This window comes from Psittacula echo, assembly GCF_963264785.1.
Source record: "Psittacula echo genome assembly, chromosome: 2".
NCBI classification, from domain to species: Eukaryota; Metazoa; Chordata; class Aves; order Psittaciformes; family Psittacidae; genus Psittacula; species Psittacula echo.
In genome coordinates this window covers 155,830,385-155,846,762 of record NC_137737.1, presented here as the reverse complement: position 1 = coordinate 155,846,762, position 16,378 = coordinate 155,830,385, and the positions used below count along the sequence as shown (strand labels likewise).

The window sequence follows — 16,378 nt, the reverse complement described above, 5'->3', positions numbered from 1 at the left end:
AAATAAGTTCAGAAACAAAACTTACAGAAATGAGAATAGAAATGTCTCTAGTCCTTTAACTTAGTTGCCTGTGGATCATAACACTCAAAACTCAAACCCCAAAACTTCCTGCATGAAGCGTTGTTCCGCTCTCTGTTCTGAGCAAAACAGTACAAAAATCTCCTTGGTGTACAAAGTGGATACAAATCTGAATGTTCTGCCTAATTCTGGCTTTTTACAGAGAAATAACATGCTCTGCTTGCTGAAATATTTAGTGCTGGAGTTCCTCATTATGGTAGTTTCTTTATCAGGAATAGGTTGGTGTCTTCATGACTGCACGAGCAGTAGCAGATATTCTGGAAAGCAATGTACTGCCTTGTGCATCATGTACAGAAGATGCTTCTGAGTAATGTTTATGACTTGTGTGTCACATGCGATGAACGAGGCTCCTGCAGGCTTTAGAAAAGTTTTCCCGGAGCTCAGTCCAACATTGCAGAAACCCCTTGACTCTTACAGTGGTGTTACTGGTCTGCCTTTGACCTCCAGCTGAAATCTCTTTCCTTTCTGCTGAATTACAGGGGGAGCCAGGTGTGGCAGGTCCTGCTGGTCGTGAGGGGCCACCAGGGAAGGATGTAAGTGTACCATTTCGAACAGAAAATAATCTCCTTCTCCCTGACAAATGAAGGTTTTAATTCACAGTGACCCTGACCTAACCTAGCTGCAGAAACTGCAATAAAGGGTGAATTATTGCAGCAGTGCACAGGGAATGATTTGTGCAAAGACCATGAGGGTAACGAAGAATTTGAAGGCCTTTGTCACCGCTCAGCTGCTGGCACTTATGTATCAGCTATGTCTTTGGAAAAGCAGAGAAAGCTGCATTGTTTGAATCCCGGGCTGTGCCACATAGCCATGGAGCTGCTTCCTGACACCCTTCTCTTAGCAGTGCTTCATCCTACAGGTCCCACTAGGCCAGGTTCTGTCACATTTCCTCTACAAAAGCTGAACCTTACTGAGTGTGTAGCTCCATTGAAATCTATGAAATACCCATGGAATAAGATGATGCTGCTCAGATGGAAGAAAGATGGTACAGGCAGATCCTGAGAGTACTGGGGTCAGATGCAGTCACATAACACAGTCCTGGGAGAGTGCAGCTGACGTGGGATCCTGCAGCAGCTGCTGAGCAATGTGCCATTGCTATGGGACTTGTGGAAGTGGTTTCTCACTTGCACCTCCTTGTACCACTGGAAAACTGTTGTGCTGTAGATGGTAGCCTACAAAGTCAAATGGAAGATAGACCTAAGGAAACCATTCAGAGAAGATAGAAGCAGGTCTTAAGACTCCCTCAAGAGAGAACATAATGGTCAATTCTTGAGAAGTACTGGAGAATCTCTGTCCTTATGAAATCCAGTTTCAAGATATCCTGATAATAATGGGTCTGCCTGTAATCAGACAGCATTCAGTGATAGATTTTGAAAATTCAAGGTAGTGAGACTCCTTTAATGCTGTTTCCCCTAATTTGTGTGCAGTGTGATTTAATAAGAACATTTTCAAATGCTTATTTGTTTGCCTGCATGTCAGATCTTTCTTACTCACTAGAATACTGTTCTTCACTTCAGGGTGATACTGGTCCCATAGGACCACAGGGCCCTCGAGGACCCAGAGGGCAGCCGGTGAGTTTTCTCTCCTGACAAGACATTTCTGGTGGTACATTGTGTGTAGTGGGAATGTCCTGCAGTCCAGACTTCTGGTTTGGAAGAAGAGTCTTCAGCAATGTTCTTGGGTAACATGGTCTAGTATGAGACATCCCTGCTCATGGCAGGAGGTTGGAACTGGATGATATTAAGGTCCTTTCCAACTCAAACCATTCTATGTGTGATTCTGTGATTAAAACACATCACCTACTTTGAGAAAGACAAAGCAGAATAACATTGCTAGAAAGTGATGCAGACTTAGTGCAGTGGAGTGGTGACTAGGTGGGAAGACTGACTAGGTTGCTGACTAAGTGGGAAGAACAGGTTAATGGATTTTGCCAGGACTGCAGTGTTAGAAGTGCTTATACTCCAGTCCTGGCTCTGGCATCTCACTTGCTTCTCACATGGCCTCAGTTTTCAAAGGCAGACACTAATTGTAAGTGCCCAGGTTGAGGTATGTGGGATCCAGTTGTGACACTATTCATTTTTGTAATGCTTTCTGTATTTTTTTTCTGGGAAAAACCCAAACCCCAACAGAATTTTAGGAATAATATTGTCTAATTAAACACCTGTAGAGTTTAATTACAACTTCAGTGAAGAAATTGCACTTGAGTTGACATTTCAGAAAGTGTCATTTGGGATGGCTGGGAAACTGCTTTCACTAATCTCACTGGCTTTTCAGTTGTCTTGTTCCAAATTTGAATGCAGGTCTCTAATGATAAATTTTGAGTTTAATTTGAATGCTGAACCCAGGCACATCCTTAATACATTGCAATCAGTGATTTATTTTTCCTCCTCCAAAGCCTGCTAGTGAGACAGGTTCTACAACATAATCAGGGCAAAAATGCTGATTCAGCCAGCAATGCCAGGAGCTGGAGCGGTGAGTCCCTCTGAGCTGTAGGGTAGGGGTTTAAATAAGACTGCAGGAACATATGGAGAGCTCCTGCATCTACCTTGTAGTTTATCTCATTATTCCTGTACTGCTGGCATCACTCACTAACGTGTCATGCCCCTGCACAACACTAGCAATGGATAAAAAGATTTGAGGAGACATAAATCATCGTGACTCCAGGGCACATTTTTTTCTGGAGGAGAGATACATGGGGGTTTGTATGTTGGAGAGCAAATTATCAGTTTCTCTTGATTTTCCTCTGCTTTGTTTCTTAATGTCCCACTCCTGGCAGCGTTGAAGGCCAGGCACAACAGGGCTTGGAGCAATTTGCTCTAGTGGAAGGTGTCCCTGCCCATGGCAGAGGTTGGAGCTGGTTGAGCCTTAATGTCCCTTCCAACACAAACCAGTCTGTGATTCATAACAAGGATGAGGCATGATTTTGAATATTGCCAGTATAAAGGGTGGTCTTTATGGCCAACTCCAATGCAGGGAAAAACATCTCTGTATGGTGAGTTGGGAGGAGAGAGGAGCAGGCTGTAGAATTTCATCTCACCAAATTTTAGTTAGTGTAGACGGTCAGCTCAGCTACTTTGGTAAGGAGCAATGAGAAATGGGTCCTCTTAAAGGACGATTTGGCTCATTCTGAGTTGTCTGGTGTCAGGCAAGTATCAAATGCCTCAAGGTTTTCGAATAAATGTTTTTTTCCATTCCCCAAAAGAGGAATAAAGAGATAATTAAAAAATAGGTGCCTGGCCTCTGGGCCCTGATTCAAATGGTAGCCCTGAGAAGAGGATGGTTATTTGCAGGATCTACCTCAGTCACTGGAGATAAGAAGTTTTCTAATATAGGAAGGAGAAGGCTGCGTGGAGACCTCAGAGCAGCCTTCCAGTATCTGAAGGGGGCCTGTAAGGATGCTGGGGATGGACTCTTCATCAGGGACTGTAGTGACAGGACAAGGGGTAACGGGTTCAAACTTCAACAGGGGAAGTTTAGATTGGATATAAGGAAGAAATTATTTACTGAGAGGGTGGTGAGACACTGGAATGGGTTGCCCAGGGAGGTTGTGAATGCTCCATCCTTGGCGGTGTTCAAGGCCAGGTTGGATGAGGCCTTGGGTGGCATGGTTTAGTGTGGGGTGTCCCTGCCCATGGGGGGGTGTTGAAACTAGATGATCTCAAGGTCCTTTCCAACCCTAATTATTCTATGATTCTATGATAAGGTGTAGGAGGATCTGGAGATAATCATCAGCTACTGCAGGGGACTTTAACATTGATCAGTGAGTAGCCAACAGATGCTTCAAACATGGACTAAAGGGGCTTGTCTGACCACTGGTGGCTTATAACAGCCATAGTGGGTGGTTCGAACCACCCAGGAAGATGCTGCATATGATAGCAATAAGGGTGAAGAACAGGAGGAGGAATGATGATTTGGCTATCTTCAAACTAGGATTTTGGGTCCACATATCTCAATTTTTGCCCTGAGATGGGGTCACTCATGCCATTAAGGGTGCAGAAGTGGCAGGGTCAATTGGAAATAAGCATTCCTTATTCAGCAGTCTGCCTAGAGAGGAGGTTGGACAATAGTAAAGAAATTCCTTCTGATGTAGCAGTAGGTGGATGTTTTTAATTGTAGTATGCATGACTTCAATAACCTTTTTCTTTTTCACATAGGGCAAGAATGGATCGCCCGGATCTGCAGGAGAACCTGGCCCAGCAGGTAACCCAGTAAGTACTACAAAAGGAAACTCATGCAGCAAGCAGTTATGTCAAGGAGAGGTGACTGATAAAGTATGGATGGAGTGGATTATGCATAGGTGCTCACCATCCCTGAAGTTTCCATGTCTGAAAATCACTAACTGCTCATGACACTGGAAGGGGATTGGCTATGTTGGACAGAGCCTTGGGCGACATGGTCTAGTGTGGGACATCCCTGCCCATGGCAGGGGGTTGGAAGTAGATGATCTTTCCAAGGTCCTTTCCAACCCAAGCCATTCTGTGATTCTATCATTCTCCATTCCTGGAACCGAGCTGCTGGCTGGGTCATCATTTTTCCCAGCAAATTTAAGTGTTCACACAAAAAAAAAAAAGGGAAAAGATTGATTACCTGATGTGGAAAAAAAAAAGATTGGCACGCCTCATCTTCACCAGTACATTTAATTTTGCCAAGCAGAGAATGTGCAGCCAGCAGAGAGCTGTCACAAGGAAGGAGAGAGCCTCGGGGAGATGGCAGACTGCCACTGAGGAATAGCAGCAGCAGAATAATCCTCCCCAGGCACTTGGGGAAAGAGTAGATGGTGGGTAGTAAACCAAGATCACGAAGCAGAATGAAATCTCCCTGGGGCCAGCCTGTGTGGAAGAGCAGTGTGATAATGAAGAGCTGTACGGAGGACAATGAAGAGTTGGTTTTGTTCTGATTTGTTTTGCTTTTTTTCTCTGTTCTGCTTCTGAAATTGTTCAGGATTCAGCAAATCCATGCAAATGTACCTCTGTGTCCTGTAGCATCTACTGCAGCACAAGGCTCTTCCCTCTTTCCATCCACTTAGCCATTGCAGCTTGCTGGGCTGTTAGATTCAGACAGGAATAAAGGCATAGCAGGAGAAACCTGAAAAATCACAGCAGGACTTCAGTCTTCTTTGTGGCCCTTGTAATGCTACAAAGCAACCTCAGCCTTGCCACAGACCTGTGCCCTGAGCATACATTGCTGTGCTGCAGGGATGTCTCCTCCTAAGTGGTGGCAGAGAAGCCAGCACCTTTCTGCATGGAGTGGTGACAACTCACATAGTGCAGGTGGGGCATGACGGGTGCAGTCTCGCAGCCCTCCTGCAGCCAAGAATAAGTGCTACAGCTTTTCTCCTTGACAGCTTCTTCTTACCTTCCTTGGGACTACTGCCATTGCTTCTTACCCTGTGGATCCCTGCTGTTGCCTTTTCAATCTTCATTTCTTCTTCTCATCATGCTCACCCTGCTCCCGTTTCCTGTTAGTGCTTTTTAGCTTTCTGGGTTTTTACCAGGCCACTTTGGATTTGGGATGCCCTGTGAGTGCCGAATGGGGGTTATGTTTTAACAATCATCATATTATCACATTACCTAGACAGCCAGTTAGTGACCTAGGGAGTTTACTGCACACACACACGGAACTACAGCAGTCTCTGCTCTAGAGGATTTAGAGTCCAAAAATAACATGGGAGATTGAAAAAGGATAAAGTCAGATGAATGAGAAAGGAGAAACAATGAGACAGTGTTGGTCAGCAGAGCAGACAGTCATCTCCATCAGTATCCTTCTCTGTCATTAAAACGAATCCTCTCCCTTTCATAAAGCTTATTATGGGAAGTATTTCCTTGTGCTGTACATGGATCCATTTATTTCCAGCCTTGTCTGGAAACACACCAATTTCTTTCACAATGTGACAAGCCAATATGTTATTTGGAAAAAAAGAAAGGAGAAGCAGGAAAGGTTATCACGGCAATCAGGGTTTCTTTTCCACCTTCACCATTGCTGACTTGTAATGAGAAGGTAAAACCTGCCAGAAACCTTCCCCTTTTGCATCTCCTATTTGACAGTTCCTATCCCAATCCACAGTGCATTCATGCTTAACTCTGCATGCAGCAATGCTACCCAGCCCCTGCAATCTCCCTGGGCTGACTGCAGTCCCAAAAGCCCTATGCTTTGTGCCTGTCCGTTGGTGCTCACTTTACACAAGACTGGCTTAAAATAGAGACAAGATTTACTCTAAGAAGAAAAAAGGGGACATGGTCTGGATTAGAAGGCTGAGGGCAAAGATGTGAAAGAAAAGGTTAAAATAAGAGTAAAAAAACATTATCAGAAGTGTATGTGAAATGGTCCTGTATCATGAACTGCCGTTTAAACTGCCTTGGTCTGTAAGGGAAAGGGATACTTGGGTAGAATATCACAAGAGATAAGGCAGACATGTTTTAAATTGAGTCTGGAAATAACGGCTGTCTGTTGCTTGTATTCCCAGGTTTGAGCAGTATGACCACCTCACTGTTTCCTTGTCGTTGCCCATCACAGCATTTCCACTCTGTAATATCACCTTATAAACCATGCCAGGCCAGAACAGCCACTGAACACACCTCCTGTCACTTCCATAAGTGTCACTTCATTTTCATCTTTGCAACAGGGACCCCAAATAGCTTATCAATAATGCAAGCATATGGTGTTTGCAGCCTGCTTTTCTAAGTGGCTTTGTTCTTCCTTTCCTTGTCAGTTTTGGGAATCCTGCTGCTACAGTGAAATTTTCCAGTTCCAATATACCTGTAAATGCATGCTCTGGAAAAGAGATGTTGGAGAAACTCTAATATCTGTCTCATTTCTGTCCTAAGGGTCCTAAAGGAAATAAAGGAGAAAATGGCAGCCCAGGACTGCCTGGCTTCATAGGACCCCGAGGACCACCTGTAAGTATGTCTGGGCGTATCCAGACCCGTTAGACCTGCTTTTAAATGTTACATTGATGAAGATGAGACATGGTCATCTTTAATGAGGTAAAAACACATAAGCAGGAGATGCGGTGATCCTGAAGCCATACACTTTTGTTTCCAAAGGAAACTGGACCGCAAAAATACCATTTTTCATATAGCCAAACATCCTTAATCTCAGCTACTGAGCTGGTACCCGTCAGTCAGCCCTGATAATGTGTGCGTTTATTTCAGTGTTTCAATAGTGGTCTTAATATGGGTATGGCGTATTTAGGTTCTCAGACTATATCTCTATGTGAACCCTAAAAGAGATAAACGGGGAAATTTTAAGTGCTGATAATAATACAGGTATTTCTGATATTTGCTCTTCCAAGCAGAACTCCTTTGTTACCAGCGATGGAGGTACATTGCAATTAAAGCATCCCTGTATCTCCCAAACTGATCTACAGTAATAATTACACACCTACAAAGATCACAGCCTTGAAATCCTATCTCTTTAGCTATTCCAAGGCAAGTAAAATGTGTTCCACTGCACTGGAAGGATGGAAAGGGTGAATGTTAGGTAAATAGTTTTGTTCCTACCTCCGTTGTGACTTACAATGAGATTTAAAAGGTTTTCATGTGAATCTGGCAGAGAGGAATCTTCCACAGGATGATTCTCTTTTGTTTATTCATTTTTTTATGATTGGAAAGGGAGTTTTGTGATGAAAACAACAGAAAGAAATATTTCTCTGGAAAATTATTTTAAAGCAGCAAATGTGGTGGCCATTTAAAACTGAAGTGGCCCAAAGGAATGCTCGAGTGAGTGTGATGCTGCCTGATTTGGAGCTGATGTGATCACACATCTGTGATTACGTACATTAGTCATGCATACATCTATACATGGAAGCATCGTTGAAGATGTTACATGTGTTACCAGCTTATGGGTAAAAATACCCCCTGCATACACATTACAGATATGATCATGTGTGTGGGTTGCAGCAGCATTCCAATATCTGAAGAATGCTGGAGAGGAACTCTTCCTCAGAGACTGTAGTGATAGGACAAGGGGTAATGGGTTCAACCTTAAACAGGAGAGATTTAGATTAGATATAAGGCAGAAATGCTTCTCTGTGAGGGTGGTGAGGCGCTGGCACAGGGTGCCCAGAGAAGCTGTGGCTGCCCCATCCCTGGCAGTGTTCAAGGCCAGGTTGGACACAGGGGCTTGGAGCAACCTGCTCTAGTGGAAGGTGTCCCTGCCCATGGCAGAGGGTTGGAGCTGGAAGAGCTTTAAGGTCCCTTCCAACACAAAGGGTTCTCTGATTCTATGAGTCTTTCCATTTGTGCTATGGGAAAGTGGGTAGAATTTTGGCAGTAAATGGTTTGATGTTTGTTTTGCTTTATCAGTGGTCTTCAGGAAAGCAGTGACGTTGATTTCATTAAAAGGCTAAAATTCGAACTGTATTGGTTAATTATCTCATTATAAATGCAAAGTATAGAAAAAAATCCTAATAATAACTGTTCAAACTGAAGGTTTTTAATATAGTTTTGAAATGGAGGCAAGCTTTCGGGCTCAAACTTGCTTTATCATGGACTCAGTATGCATTACCTCAGCTAGTGTAAAGCAAGATGATACCTCTACTTACAAAATTGATTTCCTTTATGTGTTATGGGTGTAATACTGACAATGCTTAAGCTAAACCAGTCCGAGTGAAGTGTTTGAAGCTTTGTGAAATGTCTGTAAGAAAGAGGAACAAAATGTATTGAAAGAAGGAGCACACTTTCAATGCAACATCTGTCCTGCACTCATTTGGTTTGATATAAATTCCTGTTATTTACATTTACACAGGGTGTAGCTTTACTAAAAATTCTTTCTAAATAGCAGGATGTGTCTTTCCAGGAATGACCTATAGCAATGGGTTAAGGATAAATCATCCAAACGTGCTGCTCTGCGGCAGAAAACTTGACCTCTAAACAGAAAGCAAGACCGGTGGTTATTAGGTAGGGCTTTTTTATTCCAACAACTTGCAATGGGTGCTAAATTAATTCTTTGTATCTCTCAGGGAGAACCAGGAGAGAAGGGACCTCCTGGAAAAGAGGTAAGTTAAATTCCCAGTTATTTCAAAGTAAGTTTGGTGTTTTGGGTCTAAAACATCAAGAATGTGACATAGGTTGCAACAAATTGATTTTTTTTTCTTGAATAGTTGATATTTGAGAGCAAACGGGGAGCTCTCAGGAACCTGTGGGACTCACAAGGAAATAAGCTTTCCCCAGGTCACAAAAATCACTGCAAAGGCTTGTGCTTTATTATTTACTGTTATTATGTATACCTCTTTAAATCTCACCCTCATTTTGTTGCAGGGTGCACCAGGGAAAGCAGGGGAAACTGGCTCCAAAGGAGAGAGGGTAGGTTGGAGAATATTATTAGTTATTTCATTAGGTTGAAATAAAGAGAGCTATTTTGAGTTAGGGGAAAGGGTCATTCAAGAGAGAAGTATGTCCTGTAGGGATCTTTCACTCTTCCCACCCTCCCAGCCCTCTCTTTAATCATTCTATGTCAGTAATAATTTGTGGATCATTTGTAAGGCACCAGATGTTGTATTCACTAACTTGCCAGCTCAGCTGTTCCTGTTTCGCTGTGCTTGGAAGTAAGAAGTTTGCCTTTTATTTTGTGGTGGTAATGCTGTTTGGTTTTTACTTTAGGGAGAGCCAGGAATCAAAGGTGAAAAAGGCCCTCAAGGAGAAAAAGGCCCTCCAGGTGATCCTGGGATACCTGGTCACAAAGGCCATCCAGGACTGATGGGTCCTCATGGACCACCAGGAGACACTGGGCAAGTTGGACCTCCTGGTCCTCCAGGACAACCAGGATTTCCAGGACCAAGGGTAAGATTGACAGAGAAGGGCTTTGTACAGTACGTGTATCACATATACGGTGTGTGATCAGAAAAGTACATAAGATTACAGTAAGGCTCATAGGAACCAGAGCAAGTGTGTGTTAGGATGGGGAGGCATTGTTTCCATCTCTTGATACCACAAAACATCTCAGGGAAGTGCCGTGGGGATTGCACTTCAGGAGAGCTAAACAATATCAACCTATAGCCAGGGCAGCCATTCCTTGACATCTTATACCACTAAAAGCCTAAATCATGTTCCTGTTACTATGGTCATGGGTCTGATAAAGCTTCTTTCTATAGTGATTTTAAGCATTAAGCATTTCATACGGAGACCTTATGCCTTCCCCTGCTGCTGGTTGTTATGAGAGACAGAACGCTGAGCTGTGGAAAGGTCACTGCTTTATTCCTGGAAATCCTGGAACCAGCTCATCAGAATTCAAAAAAGTCCTATTTTAGTTTAATATTCTCTCTCTTTTTTTGTCTGTAACGGGAAACAATCTCACTACTGAGACTGCGTTAGGGTAATGTATCTAGAAGAATGAGAAATACTACCAACATTAGTGAAGCCATTATGCCCATCCTGAGGATGAATTTGAGATTACCTTAGAGGGAAATAAAGAGTGAAATAACCTCTGCTGTAAAAACTGGGTAAATTTTAGAGAAAGCATTTCTTTGTGTGTCTCAACAACATAGCGATTTAATGAAATCCAGTGACGATTATAGGCACTTGGTGCAACTAATAATGTGAAAACTTGAAAAGATAATTTGTACGCCTTCGAAGTACATTCCACAATCGTGTTTGCTTGCTGGAATATTCACTATGAGCCATCACAAATGGTTAGTACTTAATGACAGAATTGTTTCTTTTGTCACCAACAAACATCTTTTTCTCATGCAAATTTTGTGTTGGGAAGAAGGCAGCAAATAGACCAATTCTGTACTTCTCAGCTTCTGGTTTTCTGGTTGAAATTGAAATTCTTCTATTTAATAAAAGCTACATTTCTCAATGAAGAGTAATTTCTGATTCAGAAGACCTCACTAGGTCTTTATAAACATAAAGGACACAAACTGCACCCTTGTATGTTAAAAGGATAAGTGCGAGGGAAAAACACTTTCGTGCAAGTAACTCATGCACAAAAGAATGCAGCTTATTTTCAAAACTGGAAGAAATTCAAAGAATAATTTAAGCCAAAAAAAGAAAATATATATTTCAAGCGAAGCATCTCACTTTGCAATTTACAGAGGAAAGCATTTGATCTTGCTGCTTCAAAATGGTTTATTTTTTATGTATAGCTAAATCTTTTCTTTTGAGTTTATGCAAAGACAAAAGTTTGGTTACCCTAAAACTACTTTTTTATTTCATTAAAAAGCCACAACCTGGAAAATTCTGCTTCCACCTACCAAAAATGCTTTCATTGTGTTTGTTTCAGATGCATCATCCAGACTTGTTCACATTTCTTTGAGTTCTGACAGCTATTACAGCAACATCAAACAAAAGAGTTGAGAGTGAGGCTGAAAGAGGCTGGGTAGGGAACCAAGGCCAGGCAGCCACATCCCCCATCTCCCTTCAACAACCTGAAATCAGGCAGAACCTTGCACTCATTTAAAAGAATAGGTATCATATGCACAAGCTGGTTGCTGTTTCCTGAGATAAAATCCAGAGTGAGTGTTTATAGCAAGTCTAGATACCTACCTTAACTACCCTGGGGGGCACACATACTTCTCTCTGCAAGGAAATGTGCAGTGCCGGAGAAGGAGGTAGGCTTTCTACTATGATCTAGTAGGGCAGAGGACATCTCCTGATTTGATTTCTACTGCTTTTCCTATTAGACTTTAGGAGGGAGATTTTCTCTAGGAAGGAGATGGGACCAGTGAACAGCTATGCCTCTGATCAGGCTTGCTGTTTACACCACTGATCCCATGGCTTGCCAGCAGGTTGGGAATTGTGGATGTTTTGAGTTCCTTTACATGCATCTTTCAGACAGTCCCTGTAGTCCTATGTATGCTGTGGGTAATGAAATGCAACCCACTAAACCCATTATGGAGGGCTTAATCCGCACATCCCCTGGCTGTGATTATTATGTCTTGCTATTGCTGTCATTATTACTCCCTAGGGGGAGCCGCCATCTCTAGAGACTTTGAGAAGGCTCATCCAGGAGGAGTTAGACAAGCAGCTTGATGGTAAGTAATCAGCTCTGGGAATCCAGAAGATGTATCTGAGAGTATGAAAGTCACTTTCTATCGCTGTGGTGGCACCTGAACCCCTCCTGCTTATGGAGGGCAATGTTGCAACAAGCCTGACTGGAAGGAGGAATGTGTGAAATGGAATGTGCTTAGCAAGCTTTACCATTCCCCAAGCGTGATGTTCTAAGCAATAGGACAGGGGTTTTCTCCCTTATTCAGCCCAAGGCCATTGCCTGTGCTAAGCATCTTATGTCTTTTTGCTACCAAAACAGCTTTGCTACAAACACATTCCTGCAGATGCCTGGGAATTTTGAGGCAGTAGCACAAGAGAAGATATAAATTCAAACAGATTAATCGGGGGACCTGGAAGGGAAAGTAATTGTAGTAGAGCATAAACTTGCTTTAGAGGTCCCAGCTGGAGGAGAAGTGTTCTAATTTCTGGATGTGACACTCATCAATGTGAGAAAAGGGGGCAGAATCGATATGGGCTGCTGCTCCTCCCAAAGCACATGAATTGCAGACCGCTACTGGCCTCATCTACAGTGAACCACAGAGCTGCATTGCTTCTTGAAGAAGCTGACACATAGCTGCAGGCATTTTCCTCCATGCTGAAGATCATGGTTCAATGGAGTGATTTATTTCAAGGGTTTTATTTACACACTCCCACACTTCAAATTCCATGCCAATCTAAAAGCATTCAAGATTGCGGATCAATGAAAGGCAGATAGAAAATCCTCCCTCTGTTCTGTCAGATGTTTTTGTGATGCTGAGTATGTCTTAAGAGCTCTCTAGGCTGCTCAGGGTCTTAATATGGAAGTGGCAAGCAATGTGCCTGCTTGGAAATTGGAGAATATGCTGACACAGGGAGCCGCCTTAGTTACAGTTTCTGACTTCACAGCCAGAGATGCATACATTAGCTTTAACCCCACATGTGTTACAGCCCAGAACAAGGAAAGTAAGCTTTCTCCTTACAAAGCAGCCACGTAGCATCTTTTTCTGTGTAGCAGAAGCAGTGGAAATAGCCTTTTTGGAGCAGCAATGATTCCAGTTTGACACAAATCCACCGGCTGCACAGCTAAAGGAGGAGGCATTTCAGATCCTTGGTGAACAAGGAGCAGAGGATGAGAGAAGTGTTTAGGGTTAAGTATGAAATCTAGTAGAAGCTTAAAGTTACTGAGAAATTAGGTTTAATTAAAATAGAGAGGATCATGGAGTCACCATCATGGCTTATGGGGAAGGATTGTACGGGAACAACAAATGAGTGGCCCTAAAATATTGACCTGTGACAGTACTTGGACTTTATGGGGCTGCTGGTTCTGTCTCTCCATCTCTTAGAGCACTGATCTTCTAGTCTAACAAACCCATTTCCCACTCTTCACAGCAAAGTTAGCCTATCTCCTGGCTCAGATGCAACCTGCACATGTCAAAGTGTCCCATGGCAGACCAGGACCTCCTGGTCCCCCCGGGAAGGAAGGACTCCCAGGAAGAACTGGTCCTCCTGGAGAGCCTGGCCGGCCTGGCCAGACTGGGTCTGAAGGGCCACCTGGACCTATTGGTCCCAAAGGTGAGTGAAATTTGGTGTGTTTTGGCAGTGTGATAAAGGGATGTGTCCACTACACTTTGGCATCGACATCTTTTAGTAGCATCTAAGTGATCCTTAGATGGATGTGTTTGAAGCAGTCTCAGTCTGTTGAACCAGAGGTGGTGAATGTGACCAGCAATTGCTGGTGTGTTCCACCTCTGGCCAGAACTGAAGCGGGGTATGTCTTCATTCCCCCTTAATGTCCCATCTCTGACGACTGGCCATAATTAGGAACTATTTTTAGCAAATATATTGGCTTCAGTGTGGATGGAAGACCAGTGGTAGTAATATTGAATTCTACTCATCGGTTCGTTGTTTTTCTTTCCCTCTCTATAGGAGAAAGAGGAGCAAAGGGTGATAAAGGAGACACTGGTGTTGGCCAGCGAGGAGAAATAGGTCCTCCAGGAATTCCAGGTGTGTTTATTCAGACTGCAGCACAAAACACATCACTCAGAACTGCTACAAGGACACAGGTCTCTACTATATTAGAATCATAGAATCACCAAATGGTTTGGGTTGGAAAGGACCTTAAGATCATCTAGTTCCAACCCCCCTGCCATGGGCAGGGGCGTCTCACATTAGACCATGTCACCCAAGGCTCTGTACAACCTGGCCTTGATCACTGCCAGGGATGGAGCATTTACTACTTCTCTGGGCAATGCATGCCAGTGCCTCACCACCCTCACAATAAAGATCTTCTTCTTTATATCTAACCTCTAACCTGAACTTCCCCTGTTTAAGTTTGAGCCCATCACCTCTTGTCCTATCACTAAAATCCCTGATGAAAAGTCCCCTCTCCAGCATCTGTATTAGACAGTCAGGATAACATAAACATGGCATACATCATTTCTGTAGAAAGTGGCCCAAGGGGAAGAAATATATCACTAGCATCATATTTAGTCACCTTTATTTCTTCAGATTGATTGACAGGTATAACGATCCATCTCAGTAACAGCAAGGTTAACTGGCCTTTGGGACAAACACAGAGTGAAGCTTTAATTACTAGATACACTGTGCAGAGTCCTATGTGCCCTTGCCAAAATCTTGTTGTGACCAAGCTGAACCCAGGGATTCAGGTAGCTTCAGGTGTTATAAAAGGTCATCTCTAACACCTGTGTTTCAGACACACAGCTCATGCTTTACCTTTGCTGTCAAAGAAGCAGCAAATGTATTTTGTCTCTAATTTGAAATTAGGAACCATTGATCAGGCTTGCCTTCACCCTGCTTTATTTGGGGAGGAAACTATGGTAAGCCTTCATAAATCCATGGTCTGCGTTTGCCATTCTAGCCCTGTATTTCCTTAAAATGACAATGGACCCAGTATGCTTTGTATAAATGAGCTATGTCCCAAAGCTGGCTCTTGTCTCAAGCTTTACCATCCTCACCACCTCTCTGTGAGGACTATATGTCATTGGGTAGCTGCACAGGTTCTACATGGTGATACAGGAAGAACAGCCATACTGGAGCTGTGCAGCCCAAGGGTGCTATAGGGGGTGGAAATCTTTCTTTCAGACAAGATACACTTGTCACGTCCTTGTAGATACATGCCAGCCAGACCCATATCTGTGGAAAGTGATGTCTGCATCCCTGTTTGGCAGCAAAGCCATCTCCTGTGATGCTACATTGCTGATTACTGCACCCTGCAAGTATCACTCAAAAAAGGGCATTTTGGTTTTGTTTTAGGTCTCCCAGGAGAGCCTGGCTATGCCAAAGATGGGATGCCAGGACCACCAGGCCCTCAAGGTGAAGCTGGTGTGCCTGGTCTCAAGGGTCCACAGGGACCTCCAGGAGCTAACGGACAGTGTGACCCCACTCAATGTGCTTACTATGCAAGCCTGGCTGCCAGACCTCTCAACGTCAAAGGGCCATAGCGTGCAGGGGTTATTCCCAGACTTGTCTTTGAAACTTGAATTCATCCCACCTGCCAAGAGCTCTCAGATGCCTTCAACTGTGTTTCTGTCATAGGAGGCCTTCTAAAGCCAACAAATGCTGCCGGTCGGTCAGATTATTTTTATGAATTATAATAATAATTATTATTATTATCTTTGATGTGATATGTGAATTTGTTTTTTGTTTACTCTAGCATCAGGGCATATTAAAACATTTAAAAATAAGTGGATTTTCCTCTTTTGAAGAGCATATAATACCAATGCTTTGTGTAGCTGTTTATGCAAAACCATTCCGATGCCAACATCTTTGGTATCTTGGATACCTCTTTCCAAAGCTTTGCCCCTCACCCTTGAGACTGCAATCAAATCCTGTATCCCATGGCATCAGCTGTGAGACACAGGTTGATCACAGGCTTGTTGGTGCTTTTTGCCTTCCACATGGAGGGGAGGAAGGTAAAGCCATGCCAAAGCTGGAAAAGAGGTCTCTGGTACATTCACCTCACAATGGACAATTAGGAGCTGCCAGTGCATGTTTCCCAGAAGATCCTTATTAAATGTAATGTTCTTCTGCCCATAAGTGAATCTGTATCCTATTGGAGATATTTTTAATGGGACCATGTGTTCTCACACTAAGGCCTGAAGAGACCACAGAGATGATGTAAACCTCCTCACTGCTCCCTGTGCAAGAACTTCAGTACTCAGAGGGTTTAGTCCTACCAGATGGAGTTTAAATTCCTTCTGTCAGGGAGATGTGTCTGCAAAAAGCTTCCATGATGTCCCCTATCAGCTCAGGGATGCCAAATCCCCTGTTCACGTGCACACACAGCTCCCTTCCACTGCTTCACCCAAAAATCA

The 16,378-nt window shown here is 43.4% G+C and overlaps 1 protein-coding gene across 1 annotated transcript in view; it reads left to right on the top strand.

The window, feature by feature from the left end:
- COL22A1 (collagen type XXII alpha 1 chain) overlaps window positions 1-15,505 on the top strand; it is a gene marked incomplete at both ends in the record, with an annotated part of 204,329 nt that extends 188,824 nt beyond the window's left edge. Inside the window, 11 exons of the mRNA XM_080611527.1 lie at window positions 558-611; window positions 1,596-1,649; window positions 4,233-4,286; window positions 6,903-6,974; window positions 9,038-9,073; window positions 9,336-9,380; window positions 9,678-9,857; window positions 11,983-12,049; window positions 13,434-13,616; window positions 13,971-14,048; window positions 15,318-15,505. Coding sequence (XP_080467653.1) covers window positions 558-611; window positions 1,596-1,649; window positions 4,233-4,286; window positions 6,903-6,974; window positions 9,038-9,073; window positions 9,336-9,380; window positions 9,678-9,857; window positions 11,983-12,049; window positions 13,434-13,616; window positions 13,971-14,048; window positions 15,318-15,505 — 1,011 coding nt within the window. The remainder of the gene's footprint in view (window positions 1-557; window positions 612-1,595; window positions 1,650-4,232; window positions 4,287-6,902; window positions 6,975-9,037; window positions 9,074-9,335; window positions 9,381-9,677; window positions 9,858-11,982; window positions 12,050-13,433; window positions 13,617-13,970; window positions 14,049-15,317) is intronic.
- Window positions 15,506-16,378: the final 873 nt, after the last annotated feature.